The 22,540-nt window shown below is 36.0% G+C and overlaps 1 protein-coding gene and 1 long non-coding RNA gene across 9 annotated transcripts in view; one reads left to right on the plus strand and one right to left on the minus strand.

The window, feature by feature from the left end:
* LOC128928210 (uncharacterized) overlaps positions 1 to 14,920 on the minus strand; it is a 188,240-nt gene extending 173,320 nt beyond the window's left edge. Inside the window, exons 1-4 of one of the 6 annotated variants that reach the window (XR_013520226.1) lie at positions 13,923 to 14,920; positions 11,293 to 11,389; positions 10,560 to 10,621; positions 636 to 739 (exon numbers count right to left, since the gene is read on the minus strand). This is a non-coding gene — a long non-coding RNA (uncharacterized LOC128928210). Of the gene's footprint in view, positions 1 to 635; positions 740 to 10,559; positions 10,622 to 11,292; positions 11,390 to 11,792 lie in introns of all 6 variants that reach the window. The other 5 variants (XR_008473016.2, XR_013520225.1, XR_013520224.1 and 2 more) reach the window with 5 other exon arrangements.
* The window catches only part of LOC100393317 (calcium-activated chloride channel regulator 1-like), a 51,741-nt gene continuing 38,373 nt past the window's right edge, over positions 9,173 to 22,540 (plus strand). For all 3 annotated transcript variants that reach the window (XM_017974890.4, XM_002751048.6, XM_054236496.2), the window contains exons 1-7: positions 9,173 to 9,349; positions 10,533 to 10,673; positions 10,888 to 11,035; positions 11,795 to 11,903; positions 13,910 to 14,087; positions 20,005 to 20,232; positions 21,352 to 21,576. In XM_017974890.4, coding sequence (XP_017830379.3) covers positions 9,191 to 9,349; positions 10,533 to 10,673; positions 10,888 to 11,035; positions 11,795 to 11,903; positions 13,910 to 14,087; positions 20,005 to 20,232; positions 21,352 to 21,576 — 1,188 coding nt within the window. In that variant the 5' untranslated portion in view covers positions 9,173 to 9,190. The remainder of the gene's footprint in view (positions 9,350 to 10,532; positions 10,674 to 10,887; positions 11,036 to 11,794; positions 11,904 to 13,909; positions 14,088 to 20,004; positions 20,233 to 21,351; positions 21,577 to 22,540) is intronic.

Here is a 22,540-nt window from a genome sequence, read left to right on the forward strand (position 1 = left end):
GCAAAGCCAGCAGAACTTTTAACAACCATGCACACTGGTGTAACAGATTGGAATCTATCGGAGGTCAAGTGTAGAGGTAATTCTACCTACCTACCAATTCTCTCCATGAGACTTTTGTTGAGTAAGCAGCAGCACAACAGGCTGGTGGCTGGGCTGGAAAGCAAAAAGTATCCAAGTGCTTAGGTCTCAAAATCCCTTTAGAGGGAGAGGCCGGTAATACACACAGAACAGGTAATACTCTAGATATTTGAAACTAGAGGTGAACTGAAACTACCTAAAGCTGCAGCTCACCACTGACTCAGCTTGGCTCCTCACAAAGAAAGGGCACACTTTTTCTGGGAGGAAATAATACTTACTTAAATCTCTATAATTATTTTAAAAACAATTAGGTTTAAGCATATAAATTTTAAAATGTCAACATCAGTACATATAATTTTTTCAATGGGAGACATGAAGAACTGGGAAAATGTGAACAATAATTAAGAAAAAGTTATAAATACATTAAAGAAACTGATGAAAAATGAAAAATTTCAACACAGAAATTGAATTTTAAAAAAAAATCTGTCAAGGCACTTTTTATTAATAGGGTGAGGGAATAGGAGAGTTCAAAGTTAGGCTATATCCACTCCAGATACCTCAAGAGTTGACAGCTTCTGTAGACAAACCCTTGGCAAGGACATCAGCGTGTAGAAGTGTATGACAGTCACAGTGGTCATGATAACACTCACCTCCAATGACTCTGAGGACAAAGTAAATCAAGGAGAGGAAGGATTTAGCTTATATCATCTCAGATATGCTCCTGCAAGACATACATAGAGTCTTTCTGGGAAAACTACTTGAGACATGAAGAACAACTAGAGGTCAAGTTTGGAAAACTTGCAATTTATATTTGAGTCATTATTATGAGTGTAATCACATTTTTATACATATGGCATCCACCTCTTTTTGTATTTAGAATTAATAGGCTTATGAGTGGGAAACATCATTTTAAACATACTACACATAAAGCCCAATAAAGAAATCAACGTTGGTAATCTTTTGAACTTACATTCTGGCATACATCAAACAGAAGATTGGAAAACCAGATAACAAGGGAAACAGATGGAAAAAAAGGTAGAATAAGGTATCACCTGACAGTAGGAAACTTCCTGATATCTGCCTCCTGATGACAAAATAAGCACATTTCCCATCATGAATTTCTCAATCTTCTTCATATGTACTGACATACTCTGCCTTCTCACCTATTTCAAATATTCCAAATTTTTTCCCATAATGTCCCCTCTTTAGCCCTACATCATCAAATGTTGTTTCTCCAGTGGATCATTCCCATCATTATAGTTGTTATAATAGTTCCATCTTAAACACCTCTCTCAGCCAGTGATGATTTCTGTTTCTCTTCACAGCAAAATCCCTTGAAAAGATTTATCTGTAGTCACCATCCTGCTTCTTCACTGTCCATTCTCTTCTAGACCTGTTCCTATAAGGTTTCTTCTTGTTAAGTTTGCTAATGATCTTTATCTTGGCAATGCCAATAATAAGCTTTTATTTGATTTCTCAACAAAGTCGACTACTCCACAGTCCTCCTAGCCTGTCTCATCTCAGTGAGTGATAGTATCATACATTCAAGACTAAGGTAAAAAATCTAAGAGTTATCCTTGAGTCATCTCTTTTCCTCACACATCACACCAAATCAAGTCCTATTAGCACTATCTGCAAAATAAATTCAAAATCAGTTCCTCACCTTTTCCATTGTATAACTGCAGCCCAAGCCACTATGACTTCTCATATGAACTATTAAAAGAGTTTCCTGACTCAGCTCTTGGCCATCTACCACCTTTTCTTCACAAGGTTATTACCCTGAACCACAAATCAAGGTATATCATTCTCCTTCTTAAGACCCCTTTAATGTCTTCCCATTTTGCTTAAAGTAAAATTCAGCTCCTTTCCATGACTTTCAAAGCTCTATATGATCTAGCCTCTGCTTATCTTTCTGTCTTCACCTCCCTCCTGCATTGCATTTCAGCCACACTAGCCATCACTATTTCACTCAAATATGAAAGCTCATTTTTCTCTCAGAGACCTTATACTTGCTGTTTTTCTGCCTATTATATCCTTTCCCTAGATATTCACACTGGTAACTCCTTCTCATCATTCAAGCCTCAAATTCAATGTCATTCGGGCTTTCTGTTTATTGTTTCCCCTAGAATATAAGCATCTTGAGGGCAAGAAACTCTATCCAACTTGAAAGTTACTCTATTTTCAATGCCTAGAATAGTGAGTGACTCATACAGGCACTAGATAAATACTTGTTCTTAAACCTAACTCCTTTAGAATATTTTGAGTATTCATTAAGTTACTTATAATTATAAAGGCCATCTACATATGTATATTAAATGTTTATGTACCAAATTTCCTGTACTTTGTGCTAAGGGTAAAAAGATAAATAAAATTGTATCTAGAGAGTGATATCAGCAAGATAATGGGATAGGAGGCTCCAACCCTCAATTCCCCAGAGAAACACCAATTTTACAATCCATGGACAATAATACCTTTTGGGAGCTTAGGAATCTAGCTAAGATGTTCTAGAATCACGGTGGAGCAAAAATAAATAAATAATTTATGCATTAAAGTAGGTAAGAACAGTTTCATTTTATGCACATCACCCCCTACACAGGATGGCACAACTCAGTGCCGAGGAAGAGCCCCTTGGTTTATGATTTCTTCCACAGGTGGAAGTGAGGGCAAAGTGAGCACCCATCTCTCCCAGCATTGAAGGTTGATGCTGAGAAACCCAGTTCTGTCCTGCCCCATCCAGAACACTGAGATGATTAGCACAACTGAATTGTTTGACAGCAAGAAGCACTAAAAAGGAGCAGAAGCTCAAAGTAGTGGGCACACAGATCTCGACAACTGGTCACAGATGCTACTGGCTGGCTTGCAGATACCACCCATGAACCCTGTGGGGTTATATCACATGTGAAACCCCAATTAACTGACATGTCACAGCACTCCATGCACACATTCCCACCATTATCATCACTGCCAGCACCTTGCACTTTTTCACAGATGGCATCCCAGGTTCCCCTGCAGACAGTGCATGTGCTCCCCTGAAGATGGCAGACATAAGTCTGCAAAGACACTGCACACATATCAACAGATGGCTCAGCTCTGCTAAGCTGGGAGAAGGTACACAACTTTGATCACTTTGATCATTCCAGATCACTCAGACCAGCCCTAGGAGAAGTAAATGGAAAGTTCTCACTATCTGACCTGGTTTTATGACATCAAGGGAAGGCATACATTCCTGACACTACCCCCTAAGAGGGAAGAACAGTAGGAGGATACATCAGTTGAAATGGTCTGAGATACCTCCACATCTCTAGACAGAAGACTGTTGTCTCCCAATGCCAGTAATAAAAGACCTGAGAAGTTTATTGCTTCTTCAAATGAGAATGCAACAAGGCAAAGCTTCAAAGAGCATAAAAAATCAAGGAGCTATAACACCACCAAAGTAATAAGAATACAGCTCTAGTAACTGACCACAAAGAAATAGAGATATATGAATTGCCTAACAAAGAATTCAAAATAATTATCTTTTAAAAGCTTAGTAAGCTACAAGAGGAAAATCTAAGGGATCACGGTGGACAGGAGGCAGGACTGGATTGCAGCTCCCACACAGACAGAGCAATGTGTGGAGACTTACATCATGAACTTTTGCTCCAAAACTACTGTAGGAATAAACCAGGAAAGTTGAGAGAACCCACAGACCCTCTGAAGGAAGCAAATTGATCCTACAGGACCCAGGAGACACCCAAAATACTGTGAGTGACCAAGGTGTGGAAATGGGAAAGGGGGATTGTCCATCTGTGAACACACACCTTCACTGGGGAACCTAAAAGTCTGTCTACACTATGGGAAAAGATTCTGACCTTACCTGGAGCTGAGTTAATTTAGAGAGTCAAGCTAAATACAGAGGTAGAGGAAGCAGCAGGAGAAGGCCTTTAGGCTCTCTAGGTCCTCTGGAGAGTCATTTCTGCCTTGTCCATAGGGTCCTTGGAGAGGGCTGCCAGAGATACTGAGAAAAGACCACAAGAAGAAGGAAACTTCCTGCTGAACTTCGTAACAATTCCAGCCAAATACAAAGTCTCCTGGCCAGAATTCTGGGGAGGGTGTGAATGCAGTGTGCAGACTCCACAGGCAGGAAGGCACAAAAGCCCTGCTTGCTTTCACACATGGGAGGCTAGTAACCTGGGGTAAGTTCTCAACCCTGCTCTCCCACTACCTGAAAACAGATGTGGTGCTGTTTGTAGGGGTGGGGGCCATGATGGGAATGAGACCAACCTTCTGGGATGCTTGGAAGCTGGGTGAACCCTGTGACTGCTGGCTTTTCCCCACTTCTCTGACAACCTGCATGACACAGCAGAGGCAGCCATAATCCTCCTGGGAATATCATTGTATTGACCTGGGAACCACAAACCCATTCCCCACAGCATCCACAGCAAGAGCTGCCCAAGAAGAGTCTGAGCTCAGACACACCTAGCCCTGCCCACACCCGATGGTCCTTCCCTACTCACCCTATAGCTGAAGACATCAGCATTCTATGAAGCCAGTATCTTCCTAATACCAAAACCAGAAAAGAGCATAACCAAAAAAGGAAACTACAGATCAATATCCCTGATGAACATAGATGCAAAAATCCTTAACAAAATTCTAGCTAATTGAATCCAACAACATATCAAAAAGATAATCCACCATGATCAAATGGGTTTCATACCATGGATGAAGAAATAGTTTAACATATGCAAGTCAATAAATGTGATAAACCATATACACAAGATTAAATACAAAAATCACATGATCATCTCAATAGACACAAAAAAAGCATTTGACAAAATCCAGCATCCCTTTATGATTAAAACTCTCAGCAAAATCAGCATACAAGGGACATATCTCAACATAATAAAAAGCATCTATGACAAACCTACAGCCAGTATATAGCTGAATGGGGAAATGTTGAAATCATTCACTCTGAGAACTGGAACAAGACAAGGATGCCCACTCTCACCACTTCTATTCAACATGGAGGTACTAACTAGCCAGAGCAATCAGACAAGAGAAAGAAATATAAGGCATCCAAATCAGTAAAGAGGAAGTCAAACAGTTGCTGTTTGCTGATGATATGATTGTATACCTAGAAAACCCTACAGACTCCTTCAAAATGCTCTTAGAACTGATATAAGAATTCAGCAAACTTTCAGGATACAAAGTTAATCTACACAAGTCAGTAGCTCTCCTATACATCAACAGTGACCAAGCTGAGAATCAAATCACAAACTCAACTCCTTCTACAATAGCTTCAAAAAAATAAAATAAAATACTTAGGAATATACCTAACCAAGGAATGAAAGACCTCTACCAGTAAAACTACAAAACACTGCTGAAAGAAATCATAAATGACGCAAACAAATGCAAACACATCCCGTGCTCGTGGATGGGTAGAATAAACACTGTGAAAATAACCATACTGCCAAAATCTATCTACAAATTTAATGCTATTCCCAGCAAAATATCACCATCATTTTTCACAGAACTGGAAAATGCAATCCTGAAATTCACATGGAACAAAAGAGAGCTCACATAGCCAAAGCAAGACTAAGCAAAAAGAACAAATCTGAAGCATCACATTACCTGATTTCAAACTATATTGTAAGACCATAGTCACCAAAATAGCATGTTACTCTTATAAAAATAGGCACATAGACCAATGCAACAGAATAAAGAACCCAGAAATAAACCCAAATACCTACAGTCAACTGATCTTCGACAAAGCAAACAAAAACATAATGTAGAGAAAGGACACCCTATTCAACAAATAGTGCTGAGATAACTGGCAAGCCAAACGTAGGAGAATGAAACCGGATCCCCATCTCTCACTTTGTACAAAAATCAACTCAAGATGAATCAAGGACTTAAATCTAAGACCTGAAACTATAAAAATTCTGGAAGGTTACATCAGAAAACCCCTCTAGACATTGGCTTGGGCAAGGATTTCATGACAAAGAAGAACCCAAAAGCAAATACAATGAAAAAAAAGATAAATAGCAGGGAGTTAATTAAACTAAAGAGCTTTTGCAACGCAAAAGGAACAGTCAGCAGAGTAAACAGACAACCCACAGAGTGGGAGAAAAATATACAATCTATACGTCTGACAAAGGACTACTATCTAGAACCTACAATGAACTCAAACAAACTAGCAAGAAAAAAAATCCCTTCAAAAAGTGTGCTAAGGACATGAATAGACAATTCTCAAAAGGAGATATACAAATGACCAACAGACAAATGCAAAACTGCTCAACATCACTAACGATCAGGGAGATGCAAATCAAAACCAAAATATGATACCACCTTACTCCTGCAAGAATAGCCATAATCAAAAATCAAAAAATAATAGATGTGGGCATGGATGCGATGAAAAGAGAACACTTCTACACTGCTGGTGGAATGTGAACTAGTACAACCATTAGTACTAGTTTTATAAACTAGTACAAAGCAATGTGAAGATTCCTTTAAAAACTAACATCATTGGCCAGGCATGGTGGCTCATGCCTGTAATCCCAGCACTTTGGGAAACCGAGGCAGGCAGATCACCTGAGGACAGGAGTTCAAGACCAACCTGGCCAACATGGTGAACCCCATCTCTACTAAAAAATACAAAAATTAGCTGGGCATGGTGGCAGACACCTGTAATCTCAGCTACTCAGGAGGCTGAAGCAGGAGAATTGCTTGAAATTGGGAGGCAGAGGTTGCAGTGAGCTGATATCATGCCATTTCACTCCAGTTTGGGTAACAGAGCAAACCTCCATCTTAAAAGAAAAAGAAAAGAACTACCATTTTATGCAGTAATCCCACTACTGAGTACCCAGAGGAAAAGAGGTCATTATATGAAAAAGATACTTGCATACATGCTTATAGCAGCACAATTCACAATTGCAAAAATGTGGAACCAACCGAAATGCCCTTCAATCAATGAGTGGATAAAGAAAATATGGTATAGATATATGATGTAACACTAGTCAACCATAGGAAGGAAAAAATTAATGGCATTTGCAGCCATCTGGATGGGATTGGAGACTATTATTCTAAGTGAAGTAACTCAGGAAGAGAAAACCAAACAGAGTATGTTCCCACTTGTAAGTGGGAGCTAAGCTATGAGGATGCAAAGGCATAAGAATGACACAATGAACTTTGGGGACTCAGGGGGAAAGGGTGGGAAGAAAGTGAGAAATAAAAGACTACAAGTTGGGTTCAGCATATACTGTTCAAGTAATGGGTAAACCTAAATCTCACAAATCACCACTAAATAACTTACTCATGTAACCAAATACCACCGATTCCACAAAAACCCATGGAAATAAAAATTTTATTTTTTAAAAAAAGAAAAATCATTTCCCAACTTTTGGCTTCCTAGTACTGTGTTTGTAACTCTCTTCTAGAATTTTCTCTTACTTCATCTTCTGTTTTAATCTTTTGTATTCTAATCTAATCTATGCAACAAATTCTCAAGTTCTTTGGAGGGAGTGACTGTGTTTTACTCATTTCAGTACTCTCTAAAGAGCAGAGCACTGAGCCTGGAACCTAGAAGCACTCACATATTTTTTCATATGAATTAGAAAGAATTATATATATATAAAAAGCAAAGAATAAACTTGTTGAGGGTTATGTACCAGCACTTATAATGGGTGCTTTCCCACATGTTATTTCATTTAACCCTCACAACATTTCTTCTAGATAGCTATTACTGTCCTCATATAACAGTTAATAAAATTGAGATTGATAGGTTATACTCAAAAAAGTAATCTCTTCCTTCCAAAGAAGAGTTTACAATCTAGTAGGGAGATGTACTATGTATATTAATAATAACAAATGTGATACAGGTAGTACATAAATATACTGGTTCAAACAAGTTCAAACAAAGTAAGATTACTTGTAGTGCCAATGATTTGGGAAGATTTTACAGGTGAGGCCACACCTAAACTGAATCAACATCGATAGGATACTGTCAAAATAGATGGAGATAATCAAGAGCATTTTTAAAAGGCTATAGTTTCATTCTGACAGTTTCCTCTAATCTCAGGCAAGCTCAGGCAAGTTCCTTCCCCAGTTAAACACTGGAAGACTATATTTAAAAGTTTTATTAAAAAGGCAATGAAAACATAGAATTTAATTGGCAAAAATTTATAGCTAGTTTTTTATTCATAATATAATAAATAATGTTTAATATTAATAGATAATATGTCGAGTACTTAATAGATGTCAGAAAGCTTTTATGGAGTACTTTCCATGGATTATCTCATTTAATTCTCCCAACATCCCATAATTAGTCTGATATTACAGAAAATAAATTAGGCCTAAAAAAGAGCTACACAACTCTGACAAAGAATAACTTGATTGTTGAGTGACCAAGGCAAGAGTCCGGTTTGGATGTATCTGACTGCAGAGCCAGCTCACAATGCTATGAGTAGAATTTTCCCAAGCTAAGGAAGATTAGTGTTCAATCCAGAAAAGAAAGCTTAATTGGAGCATATTAAGTAACAGTTATCCACATATGTAAACCATTCAGTGCTATTTCAAGTCTGAAATAAATATACAAGTAGTTATTGCAAAAGATAAAAATAAAATTCCCCTTAGCTGTTCTCAACCACTGTGCTTTTATTACTCCCAGGAAGAATAATATAAACCCTTAAGACGCTGTCACTCCTACTCAAATCCCTTTTTTAATCTACTGTTTCCTGGTGCCTTGAATTTCAGTTCCTCATACCTCCAGATTGTGCTTCTCAATAAACAAATCCCAGGATTTACATCTCTAATACTATTTGATGGTAATGACAAAAGCTTCAATTAAGCTTTCAATGATGACAACTACACAACCTAAAAGAATTATTCAATTCATTAAATACTTACTGAGTCAGCTGTCTTGGAAAGTATGATAAATGTGTTCAGCATAATCCCCTTTGATACTTAACAACTAAATCTTTAGAGTGAGTAAGATAAGGAAGTTCGCCAAGATACTTTAGTAATTTACTATGCTATCTTTATGCAAATATTTTGGTCTTGATGCAAACTCCTGAGTTAAGAGGTACATAAATACCCTTTGTACATTTCCAAAAGGTTTATTGTACCATGTGCAAAAATGCTGTTCAGTCTGAAGGTGATTTTCTTCCTATCCTTGCTTCTCTTGCCAGTGTTGAAAAGCTCATGGGTAACTTTAAGTAACAATGGATATGATGGCATTGTCATTGCAATTAATCCCAGTGTACCAGAAGATGAAAAACTCATTCAAAACATAAAGGTAAGAGAAAAATGTATTATCCACATATTTTTATTTCAATAAGTATTTTCAACTCATGGTGCCTTGGCAAATACATTCATAGAGTGATAACTTTCCAAAATTGCTTCAACAGTAGTTATCATTTATATAGCATTTATCTAAACTGTCAGATTAATACCTGCTTAGTTTAAATATGTTTTTATTATATGTTAATACTATTGGTCATTCCTCAATGAAACATTAAAAGGCTGACCTAATATTTTTTTTCAACTAGTTAAGCTAACAGAAAGACATTACAGCAAGTAGAAAATAATTCTCAAATTTTATTTTTATAAAGTTACTTTTATAACGTTCAGCAAACTAGTCTACACTTAAGTCCCAGAGTTTTATCCTACACATATTTTCAGTTGTGCATACTTGTTCAAACTCTGGAAAAGTACAAAATGATACCTATCTTATTATAAATAAGATATGATACATTTTAAATTAATATACCTTTCTTATTTGCATTATTCAGTATAATAAAAAACACTTTATACATATCACTTTAATATATACTATCTTCTTTGATCCTCCCAGTATCCCCATAGGAATTCAAAAACAAGAATTATTACAGTTGTATAAATCAAGGGATTTGTACAATCTCACAATAAATGGCAAAACTGGGACCTGAAGCCAATGAGACCTATGTATTTCTATTTTCATTTCTACTTGGTAAAACTTTGCCTTTTATGAACACACTCCATCTGAGAAGATAACTCAAAATAAATCCAGCAAAACTTTTTTTCAATTGACATCAATTATAATAATCTACCAAACTTTAAACTCTAAATTTCCTTAAACAATCAGAAACACCTCTGTTTGATTAAATAAACAACTTTACAATTTTTGTTATTAATATTAACAGGCTCCCAGTCTTAATCACTTTGACATCCCACCCAGCACCCTCATTTCAATCTCCAACCTGTGATGCTGAATGCAGGCCTGGATAGGTGAAACATTTTAAAAGACGGTTTTTAAGCATATGAAAATAAGGAGTTTACAGACTGCAGATATGTAGAAAAAAAATTCAATCTATTTTCAGTTAGTTTTCCCAAAATGTTTGAGGAAAGGAGGCTTAGATTTGCTTCATCTAGTTATATATGTATTTTTATGTTCATTTCACTGTGGAATTATTACCACAAGTTATTTTAAATTTTGTCAGGCAATGGTAACTGAAGCTTCTACTTACCTGTTTTATGCCACCAAACGAAGAGCTTATTTCAGGAATGTAAGCATTTTAATTCCAATGACCTGGAAATCAAAACCTGAGTACTTAATGCCAAAACAAGAATCATATGACCAGGTAGGCTATTTCATCTAACTCCTAAACTGCTTCTTTCCTCCTGTGCTTTTAAAAACTCAGTATTTGTAATTCTTTATTAATTACTAATCACTAATTTAGTAATTAAATTAGTAATATAACTTTTTTATGTATATGAATAGAAGTCCTTTGTTTCTAAAATCTCTTGTTTCTGTTCCTCTTGAAATTTGTTTTTGTTTGTTCTTTTGCTTTTTAGGCAGATGTCATAGTTGCTGATCCTTACTTGAAATACGGAGACGACCCCTATACACTTCAATATGGACAATGTGGAGAAAAAGGACAATATATACATTTTACTCCAAACTTCTTGTTGACTAATAATTTGCCTATCTATGGGCCTCGAGGTAGAGATATCTATGATGTGCTTCTGTTCTTATTTCCACTAGTAAAACAAAGAACACTAAGTTTAATGGTATTTTAAACAATTTTTAAAGAAGCCAGGCACAGTGGCTGACACTTATCCCTGTGACTCAGGAGACTGAGGTAGGAGGATCACTTGAGCTCAGGAGTTAGAGACCAGCCTGGACAACAGAGTAGAGCCCCCAGTCTCTGAAAAGCTAAAAGTAAATTTTGAAAACTAGCCAGGCATTGTAGCACATACCTCTAGTCCCAGCTACTTAAGACGTTGACTCAGGAAGATTGCTTGAGGCTAGAAGCTGAGGCTGCAGTGAGCTATGATCAAGCCACTGTACTCCAACCTGGGCAACAGAGCAAGAACAAGATCCCATCATTTAAGAAAACAAAATTAAGAAGAGAAAAATAGGTATTAAATAATACCTTTACTTGGAAATATGCTGGTTACATTCTTAATTCTCTCTCTCTCTCTCTCTGTCTCTCTCTCTCTCTCTCTCTCTCTCTCTCTCTCTCTCTCTCTCTCTCTCTCTGTGTGTGTGTGTGTGTGTGTGTGTGTGTGTGTGTGTGTGTTAAAACAAAATGAGTCATTCATTGGCACTAAGTTATTTCAACTTTTTCGACCTAATAAAAGGCATCAATTTCTGGTGTACCTTGACTCAATTAGGTTGGGGAGAGGTTAAAGAGAAATTCAAGAAAATTGTCTTAAAAAATTGTAATTATAAATTTACAAATGGCAGTATTTCTCACAGGCAGAGTATTTGTCCATGAGTGGGCCCATCTCCGGTGGGGAATATTTGATGAGTATAATGAGGACCGGCCATTCTATATTTCCAGAAGAAACACTATTGAAGCAACAAGGTATCATTATATTGAACAAATCTGTTTTCAAAATGTTTTACTTATGACTCATTAATTTTCTATGCTAGGCAAACAAAGGCTATCTCAGGTAACTACCTGAGAATGTTTATACAGTTCATTGCAATATCCAACCTGCCCCATCATGTGTGTCTCCAATTAATTCTAGAGATTCCACCTTGGCATCAAGATCAATCCGAAACAGAAAACAATTTCAGTATTCACAGGGACTATGCTAAAACATGTTATGGGCAGAGGAGAAAGGAAAAAGCTGTAGGCTAAACCCCAAGATATCTGAGAATAGGTGTTCAACCCTACCCACTCTTGTTTCACTTGATTCATCACTTTTTAAAGATGAATCTGTTTCGCTGAAATCAGTTAAGCTGCTAGAGCTTCTTTGTAAATATAATATTATACTTTTCATTTAATCTTGATCTTAAAGAAAAGAAAGTATTTTCATAAGAATAAGGTAGTAAATTGATTTTTTAAAAAACATAATTCTAGGTGCCACAGGCACTATTATGAATAGATGAGATGTTTAAAGTTAGTTAAAAATATCAAGCACATGGAGTATTTAAAGAATATTGAAGAACAATGGAAGTTAACGTAATAGGAAATAAGTCTTTGAGATAAAAAAAATGTTTTCAAGGAAAGAGGGGTAATGGAAAAAATGCCTCTCCTTGTCTCTACTGTGTTGTTTGTTTGATCTCTGCTGAGCTGCTTGGAGTTTTTCACACAGACTGGGCTTCTCTCAGTGCAGGGCACTCATTTCTCTCAACCTCATCCCATACAACTCCCCCTTACTCAAATAATGTCTGTTCATCCTTTAAGACTCAGTTTAAATATTTCTTACTTAACTGTCTTTCCTCTCCCTTCATTTGGGGTTAAATTCCCTTAAGAGTGCTCTCAAAGCATGTGTGGGCTTCTCTCACACTTCTGTCACTGGGCAGTAATTGTCTATACAATTATATTTTCCCCATTCGACATTAAAATTCTTAAGAACTGCACATTTTTTCAATCCTCTGGTCTTTGACCTGGCATAAAGTAAAAGTTAAACAAAGAAGGTATCAAATAAATTTTTTATAAATTCATGAAAAATAAATGTTTCCTTATAATCAGTCAAAAAATAGTAATTAGTAAAAACAAGTACCTAAAACATTTATTGAGCTCCTACTGTGTGTCAGGCACTTTCAGGCAGTGAAGTCTCATCATATGTAAGTTTAATTTTTAGGCTTACTCAAGAACTAACCCTCTGGGAAGATATGACTCACCATGTTCCTAAATCCTTGCAATACAAAGTCATTAAAATGGATTCATGTTATGAAGTTTAATATTAACACAGAATTGGAGGATACCCTGCATATAAACGGAACTTCTTTAGAATCCTTTCCCTGTATTCTGGCCCTCTTTCCCTGCCAGGAACTTGACATATATTTTTACTGCAAAGACCAAATGGTTTGATGCACGAGCCTTTCCATGCAGGGTTTATTTTTATTTGTTCTACCAGTTTAGTGAAGTGGTTCTCAAAATATAAATTACAAAATGCTATAAACACTAAACAGTGAATACCACATATGGAATTGAAGAGGATTTTAAGCATAATATTGACTTTCCCTTCCCTATTAATAAGCAATTCTGCTGTACCTTTTAACTCATCTAATCTTTACAACATCCCTATAATTAGGAATTATCATCTTTAGCTCAAAGTCACAAGGATAATAGATTTATTGATCAAATGACCAATCTATGTTTAATAAATATGAACTGACATTGTTTCTATTGAAATTGATGACAAATTGAGATAGACTATTGTGCCTGTTTTTGTCAAAATGTAATGTTTGGTACGTGATCTATGGCAGTTGTCAGTGAAGGAAAGTTTTTAGGATATTAGTCTTCATTCATAATTTGCCATGAATTTTCATATATATATATACACACACACACATATATATACATAAATACATAAAATTTTATACATATATATATATAATCTAATTCTTTCATCATAGATGTTCCACTCACATTACTGGTACTAACGTCGTTCGGAACTGCAAGAAGGACAGCTGCATAACACGACAATGCAGATATGACTCAAAGACGGGGCTGTATGAAGCAAAATGTACATTTATCCCAAACAGATCCCAGACTGCCAAGGAATCCATTATGTTTATGCAAAATCTTGAGTCTGTAAGTACCTTTTTTTTCTCAATCTCTCAAAGGAATTCTTAGGAAAAAAAATTAATTAGAGAAGCTGGATTTTCTACTGTGAAATTATGTGTATAAAGGCAGGAAATTACTCAGGCAATTAATTAGAGGTCATTTTATCCAGCATGTAACTGGGTGTCTCTGGAAATTACCCTATCTTTTCTTATTAAGCTATTTCTTTTGTTCAAATGTAGCACTGTATCCCTCTGATTGGAGTAGTCACACAAATTCCTAGAACACATCTCTTCCCTCACTGACTTCTGTAGACGTCTGTATAGAGTTACAACCTTACTTTTAATTCCTTTTCTAAGTATTAGCCATACTACTTTTATAAAGTAATATATAATGCATATTTGAAAAGGTTTGACATTTTAGATTTTCTGTTACCTTCACACTAACGCATACTAACCTATTGCAAAGTGATATTGTGAAAACACATAAGGCTCTTTCTCTACTGAACAGACTTAAAAAAAATCATAATTACCAATGTGTCTAACCAATTAAATAATAACACACCACAAAAACTTGAAAACTAATGTTTAACCTGGAATATCTAGTTTAAATATAAAAAGCTTATTGCATAAGAATAGGTACCTTGGAGTCAGATAGACCTCACATTGAAACCCAGCCTGTCATTTTAAAGCTGTGTCCACTGTGGGAAAACTGCTAAATCTGAGATTTAGTTCTCTTATCTTTTATATGGGAATCAAAATTCCAACTTCACATAGTCATTCATATTTACAAGAATGACTAACATGGGTTTAAAAGAGCTAACATAAAGTATTATCATAACATTTAGCACGAGTTGAAAATAAACTTTAAATTTTTAATTTTTAAAATGTATTAAATATTTGAAAAGTAACCAGTTGTTTCTTCCCCTGAATAAGCCTAATATTAATTAATACAAACATATTGTACTTACCTAATAAACATTTCTAAATGTATAAAAATATTTTAAAATGGGGAATATATGAAAGTGTTTTTCTTTTTTTTTATAAGAGGTTAGACTCCAAGCCACAGGGAATCCATTAGTCACTTCACTAAATCTGGTATGAAAGATAGTCTTCTCATATCAGCAGCACCAGTTTAAATATAGGGTCCTTACTTTGTTAAAATTCAATAAGAAAGGCTCAAATTGAGCTTCTGAATATAGTATAGTCCTCAACTCTACATGAAACACTGAGCACAATATTTATGCTTGTACAATATTCATCAGTATAATTAACAGAAATATTTATTATATGCTTCTGAACTGGGCAGCCGAATTTTGCCAGCAACCAGATGCAAGCCCTTAACAAACATTGACTGAAAAGCAAAACTCTGTGCGAGGATCTAGGGAAATGTTACTCAGTGAATCCGCTTGTATTTTAAAGCCTAGCTGCTTTTCAAGATATTACATCTCCAGCGTCAATCTGTTAATTGCTTAAGCAACCTCCATGCCTCTGCGACAAGATAAACAGCTGGCTTTATCATCACTCACAATGTAATCATCTCTTTTGGCCATTGCCTACTCATTTCTCATAACATTCTAAGATAACCTCTGAGATTTGGATTTGTTTTTTTATTTTTATTTTTTGGATGTGCCCCCAAGTTCATGTACTGGAAACTTAATCCCCAATGCAACAGTGTTGACAGATGGGACTTTTTTTTTTTTTTCAGTGTGACGGGAGAATCACAAGGAATCAGGTGTTCAGAGGAATGTATTGAGTAGAGGTGAGGAACTAGGATGTTGAAAAGTAAAAAAAGGAGAGAAGGAGAGGAAGAAAGAGGAAGAAAAAGAGGGAGAGAGAACAGGAATATTGCTTCATTCTAAAAATGGGTATTAATAATGGCCGATCAATATTTTGTGTATTTAAAATGGAGAACTCTGTAAATATTTATTGAGTTTACTTGTTCCGGATCTGAGTTGAAGTCCTGGATATCCTTATTAATTTTCTGTGTCGTTGAGTCTAAATCTCGTTATGGGTCTTATGTATCTGGGTATTAAGATCTCTTAGTGTTGCATTGATCCTTTTACCACTGTATCTTTGTTGCTTTGAAATCTATTTTATCAAATGTGAGAATTTCAACTCCTGCTTTTTGTTTATTTATTTATTTTTGCTCTCCATTTGGTTGGTAAATTTTTCTCCAACCCTTTGTTTTGAGTCTTTGTGTATCTTTGGATATACTGTTAGGTTTTGGCTGTATCTTTTGATTGGGGGATTTAGTCGATTTAAATTTAGGGTTACTGCCATTTGATGTTAACTGGCTATTTTATCCATTTGTTGATGTAAATTCTTCTTTATGTTGATGCTCTTTACTTTTTGGTATATTTTTAGAAAGGCTCATACTGGTTGTTCCTTTCTATGTATAATGCTTCTTTCAGAAGTTTTTGTAAAGCAGGCCTGGTGGTAATAAAATCTCTGAGTACTTGCTTGTTCATAAAAGATTTTATTTTTCCTTCAATTGTGAAGCTTAGTTTGGCTGGATATGAGATTCTAGGCTGAAAGTTCTGTTCTTTGAGTATATTTCATATTGGCCCCCACTCTCTTCTGGCTTATAGGGTTTCCACTGAGAGATCTGCTGTAAGTATAATAGGCTTCCCTTTATGGGTAACCTGGCCTTTCTCTCTGGCTGCCCTTAGTATTTTCTCCTTCGTTTCAATCCTGGTGAATCTAATGATTATTCTTCTTGAGGAATATCTTTGTGGTGTTCTCTGTATTACCTGGGGTTGAATAGTGTCCTGCTTTGCTAGATTGGGAAAATTTTCCTGGATAATATCCTGAAAAGTATTTTCCAGCTTGGATTCATTCTCTCCATCACATTCAGGTACACCAATCAAACGTAGATTGGGTCTTTTCACATAGTCCCATATTTCTTGGAGACTTTGCTCATTCCTTTTCATCCTTTTTTCTCTATTCTTGTCTTGTCATTTTATTTCATTAAGTTGGTCTTCGACCTCTGATATCCTTTCTTCTGCTTGATCCATTCTGCTATTTAAACTTGTGCATATTTCACTAAGTTCTCATGTTGTATTTTTCAACTCCATTAGTTCATTTATAGTCCTCTCTATATTGTTATCAAAAACAACAAATCAAAACAAAGTACACTACCTCTAAATATTGAGACTAATTTATTTCAAAGAAGCAAATTTTCACGGACCATATTTTCAAAGGTATATGCCATATACTTTTACGGACCTCTGTTACAGAGTATTTGTTGGTAGTGATTGGTATTTTCATATACCAATACCAAAATACTTCTATAGGCAGAGGTTTGTAAAGGCCTATTATCTCTGATAAAATTTAAAATTCTGTTGGACCCTTGGGCATTCATGATAAAAGACTTGACTACATTTGACACATGAGTCAGGAACATTCCCTTTAATCTGTGGAATCTGGATCAACAAAGGCTAGCCAAAGAGTTATGCATACAAATAGATATCAAATCATGTGACACAAGAGGATAATGGAAATACTGTATGTACTGCCTGATCCATACCATAAATTCCAGAAGCATTTGACTATCAGAATAACTCACACTGCCAATTGGGACATAAATAATAATGAAGATTATGGAGTTGAAATATGGAGGTCAACTAATTATTTAAGACATGGCCCAGAGATAAAATGGTTACATTTCCAGAATAACACTAACTTTCTAATTATCACAACATAAATAGATTGCATAGTATCTGTACTGAGGGCTTAAATTCAGAGTTAGGAAAGATATGATCTGATATGTTGAATAGTCAACTCCATGATTTTGTTTTCTTATTATTTTTCTTACTTTATGCCTAGTATTTAGTACATTAAAAGCTGGAAACACAGATATAATTAAAGGTGACTGTTCTTGAGGAACTCAGTTTAGTGAGAAAGCAATATGATAAATATATATTATTAAGTGGGAAGACATACAGAGATACAAACCAAATGTTATAAAACAATAACCATTGTCAAATGGAGGTCAGAATACAGTTTCTGAACAGTAAGTTTTGAGCCAGGATTTGAGAAAAGTGAGTATGTATTTGCCAAAGCAAGAAGGGGAAGAGTATTCTATATGAATAAACAAATTTACAAAAGTAAAAAGTGGAGTAAGGCAGGGATGCTGTGCATGGTCGTGGAAGTTCAGCATTGCCTAAATTATTTGCATCATGGTCATTCAAGATTTTAACATTTAATAGAACAATTTTCTGGCAGATAACAGTAAAAGAACTTGAGAAAGTGATACTGTTTTCTGATTTGCACAAAATTACTATTTGGGTTAGCAAAGACTCTAATGAAAATTTCTGGCATAGTCTAAGGATATAAAGAAACCCAGTGTGGTAGAAGCAAAGAATACATGGTGAGTAAGAGGCAGGAAACGAGGCTGAAACAAAAAATGGGGACATACAGAGCTAAGGTGTTTGAGTTTTATCCTCTCAGTTTTAGACTGGTGATGTTATTAGTTTAATTATTTCAGGAAGGTAATTCTGCTAATTGTGAAGGATGAGATAGAGTGAGATGATAGTGGAGGCAAGGGAGACCAGTTGGAGGCCATGGCAATAGGTAGGTAAGAGGCCCAAATAAAGGCACAGTGGTAGGGGAAAGAGGAACCAGGTTTGACATGCATTTCATATCAGCAAGACTTGGTTATGAGTAATTGCTTTGATTGCAAACTACATTTTTCTCCCATCCAATATAACCCCATTTGGGAAACCTATCAGCCATATCAGAAACAAAACAAACACAAAACTTAGATAAGCACGGTAGCTCACACCTATAATCGCAGAACTTTGGGAAACTGAGGTGGACAGACCACAAGGTCAAGAGATAGAGACCATCCTGGCCAACATGATGAAATCCCTTTTCTACTAAAAACACAAAAGTTAACTGGGCGTGGTTTGCGTGCCTGTAGTTCCAGCTACTTGGGAGGCTGAGGCAAGAGAATTGCTTAAACCAGGGAGTCGGAGGTTGCAGTGAGCCAAGATCATGCCACTCCACTGCACTCAAGCCTGGTGAAAGAGTGAGACTCCATCAAACACACACACACGCACACACACACACACACAAACTTACATAAAGGATATCCAAATGTAATAATTTAGTTCTTGGAATTCTGAGCTTGCATCTGGAGATTGTACATTGGGAGGGCATTAAAATAATGAAATGACACTACTAAAAATATTTCTTGTAAGCTGAGGCTCATCTTGCAGTAGCAGGATGAATTCCTTCTTGGAGACCACCCTAGTTTGTGAGACCATTTTTCCAAGTTACTACGTTTTAAAACTTTAAAAATATTTACAGATTCTATAGTAATGAAATATTCATTGGCAGAATTACTGGATACAATTCACCACTTGCCTCTGAAAGAGAAATAATTACATTTCCTCATTTTCTCCCTATACTTCCATTACTTTTTCAGTGATATTACTTTATTTATGTTGAAATGTGCCAGAGCCAATAGCAATCCAGGTTGTAGAATAGCTGTCTTCAAGTTTTTTGATCAACTATGAAGTTATGGGACATACCTAGACAATTAAAGAAGGCCATTTTCTCTATATCATTTTTAGGGAGTAGCTGGAAATTATCACAAGTCCTGACCCTTTTTCCTCAAACTTAATTCAAGGCTTGAGCTCCCCCAAATTTAGAAGGGAAAATAAGAAGTTGACTTAAGCAGTCAAGCTAGCTGCCATAATCTCCCATTGATATGTCTATCTATAACCAAAAGTATCACCAAAACTTTTTACCAGTACATATTGATAGCTTTACCTTGCTTCTGTTCCATTCAACTATGCAAAATGGATGTCAAACGTTAGATTATAAAGTAGTTCTTAACTATCAGGAGATAAAATCTGTGGAGAATATATATGACAGATAACTACATATTTGATGCCTCACAAGTTATTGTAATCTTGTCTTCTAATTGATTTTTTTTCCAGGTGGCTGAATTTTGTACTGAAGAAACACACAATACAGAGGCTCCAAACCTACAGAACAAAATGTGCAATCACAAAAGCACATGGAATATAATCATGCACTCTGAAGATTTTCAGCATTTATCTCCCATGACAGAAATAAATTCACCACCTCATCCTACATTTTCATTGCTCAAGTCCAAACAGCGAGTAGTCTGTTTGGTACTTGATAAATCCGGAAGCATGGCTGCAGTAAGATAGTTTTTGGTTAACTGTCTTAAATTACATAAGTATTTAAGCTACAAGAAATATAAGTATTAACTATTTAAGCTGATGGAAATATAATCTTAGATTTAGCTCTAGAAACAAACATATGTATTTATATTTAATAAATCTTGGTACATAATTTAATGTAGATAAGTACTAAAAGACAGTATGCCAACATAAAAATGTTGTAGGCCAGGCACAGTAGCTCAGGTCTGTAAGTGCTTTGGGTGGCGGAGGCGCATGGATCACCTGAGGTCAGGAATTCAAGACCAGCCTGACCAACATGATGAAACACTGTCTCCACTAAAAATACAAAAATTAGCTGGGTGTGGTGACACACATCTGTAATCCCAGCTACTTGGGAGGGTGAGGCAGAAGAATCGCTTGAACCTGGTTGCAACCTCACTGGAGGTTGAAGTGAGCTGAGATCGTGCCACTGCACTCCAGCCTGGGTGACAGAGCAAGACTCTATCTCAAAAAAAAATGTTTTTGTAGTAAGGTTATTGGATTATGAATAATTTATATTCCTTAACTTTTAATTCTAATTAGAAAAATTATAGCGTAACAATGAAAATCATCCATAATTCTGTCACTGGAAATATGACACTTTAGTGTTTTCTTTGCTAATGTATTTGTTTGTCCTCCTCAAAAATATATTTTATATAATGTTTCATGATCTGATTTTTTTACTTAATATATCTTCAATACCTCCCATGAAAAAAATGATTCCATGACATAATTTTTAGAGGTTATATAACATGCCCATACTATAATTTAATCAAGTAATACCCCTGTTGTTGGACAGTTGGAGATTTTCAGTCGTTATTATTAAAATTAGTATCTTTGCGTGTATTTTTAAAATTATTTCTTTATGATAAATTCCTCAATATAAAACCATTAAATAAAAATGTATAGATTGTTAAGGCTTTTCCAAGTAAAACTGATTTTTTTTAATTTTCTTTAAAATTTTTAAATTGAAGAAGCTAAATTTTAAAATACAACCAATCAATTATTATCATGATCTATGGCCCATAAATGATTTATTCATTAATTCATCAAGATTTGGAGAGTCTTATGAGTTATTCACACATCTTTTTCTTACAGGAAGACCGTCTCTTTCGAATGAATCAAGCAGCAGAACTGTACTTGATTCAAATTATTGAAAAAGGATCCTTGGTTGGGATGGTCACATTTGACAGTTATGCTCAAATCCAAAATAATCTCATAAAAATAACTGAAGATAACACTTACCAAAAGATCACTGCAAACCTGCCTCAAGAAGCTAGTGGTGGCACTTCAATTTGCAATGGACTTAAAGCAGGATTTCAGGTAAAATAAATGTATTTTTAAAATATCATTTGCCAATTACTATTGCTTTTAATTTTCTCAAATTACTTTTGAACAAAGGGCATGAGTTCATGGGCCCCTCATTTAATAATATTGTGATCTGATCAAGGTGAATCATTTATGGGAAGAAAAAAATAGCTTTTCCTAATATCTGTTTACAGCTAGACCCTCTCTCAGTGTGGCTATTCCAATAACACACTCCTGAGGTGCTAAGTTGCACTGGGAAGTGGTTAAGCAAGGGGGGGGGAAATTCAAGTCTGCACACAATTATGATTTTATTGGGGAGCACCCCATTTCTCTAACACTCCCACAGTCAAGGAGAAGAAAGTAATGCCACTAAGGGAATTATGGAAGAGAGAAATTAGTAATATTTCCATATGATGGGTAAAGAAAGCCCCAGTTTATCAAGTTAAATTGACATTTAAAAATCACAAAGAGGCCGGGTGTGGTGGCTCATGCCTGTAATCCCAGCACTTTGGGAGGCCAAGGAAGGTAGATCACCTGAGGTCAGGAGTTTGAGACCAGCCTGACCAACATGATGAAACCCCATCTATACTAGAAAACAAAAATTAACTGGGCATGGTAGTGCAGGCCTGTAATCCCAGCTACTCTGGAGGCTGAGGCAGGAGAATCGCTGGAACCCAGGAGGTGGAGGGTGCAGTGAGCCAAGATCAGGCCATTGCACTCCAGCCTGGGCAACAGAGTGAGACCCCATCTCAGAAAAATTAAAAATACATTAAAAAATTTTTAAATTTAATAATCACAAAAATAAGCTGGATACAGCAGGGCACACCTGAATTCCAGCACTTTGGAAGTCTGAGGCAGGTGTATCGCTTGAGCTCAAGAGTAGGAGACCAGCCTGGCCAGCATTGGGAAACCTTGCCTTTGCATAAAACACAAAAATCAGCCAGGCATCCTGGCCTGCGTCTGTAGCCCCAGCTACTTG

Source organism: Callithrix jacchus, chromosome 7 (assembly GCF_049354715.1).
Source record: "Callithrix jacchus isolate 240 chromosome 7, calJac240_pri, whole genome shotgun sequence".
Classification (NCBI taxonomy): Eukaryota; Metazoa; Chordata; class Mammalia; order Primates; family Cebidae; genus Callithrix; species Callithrix jacchus.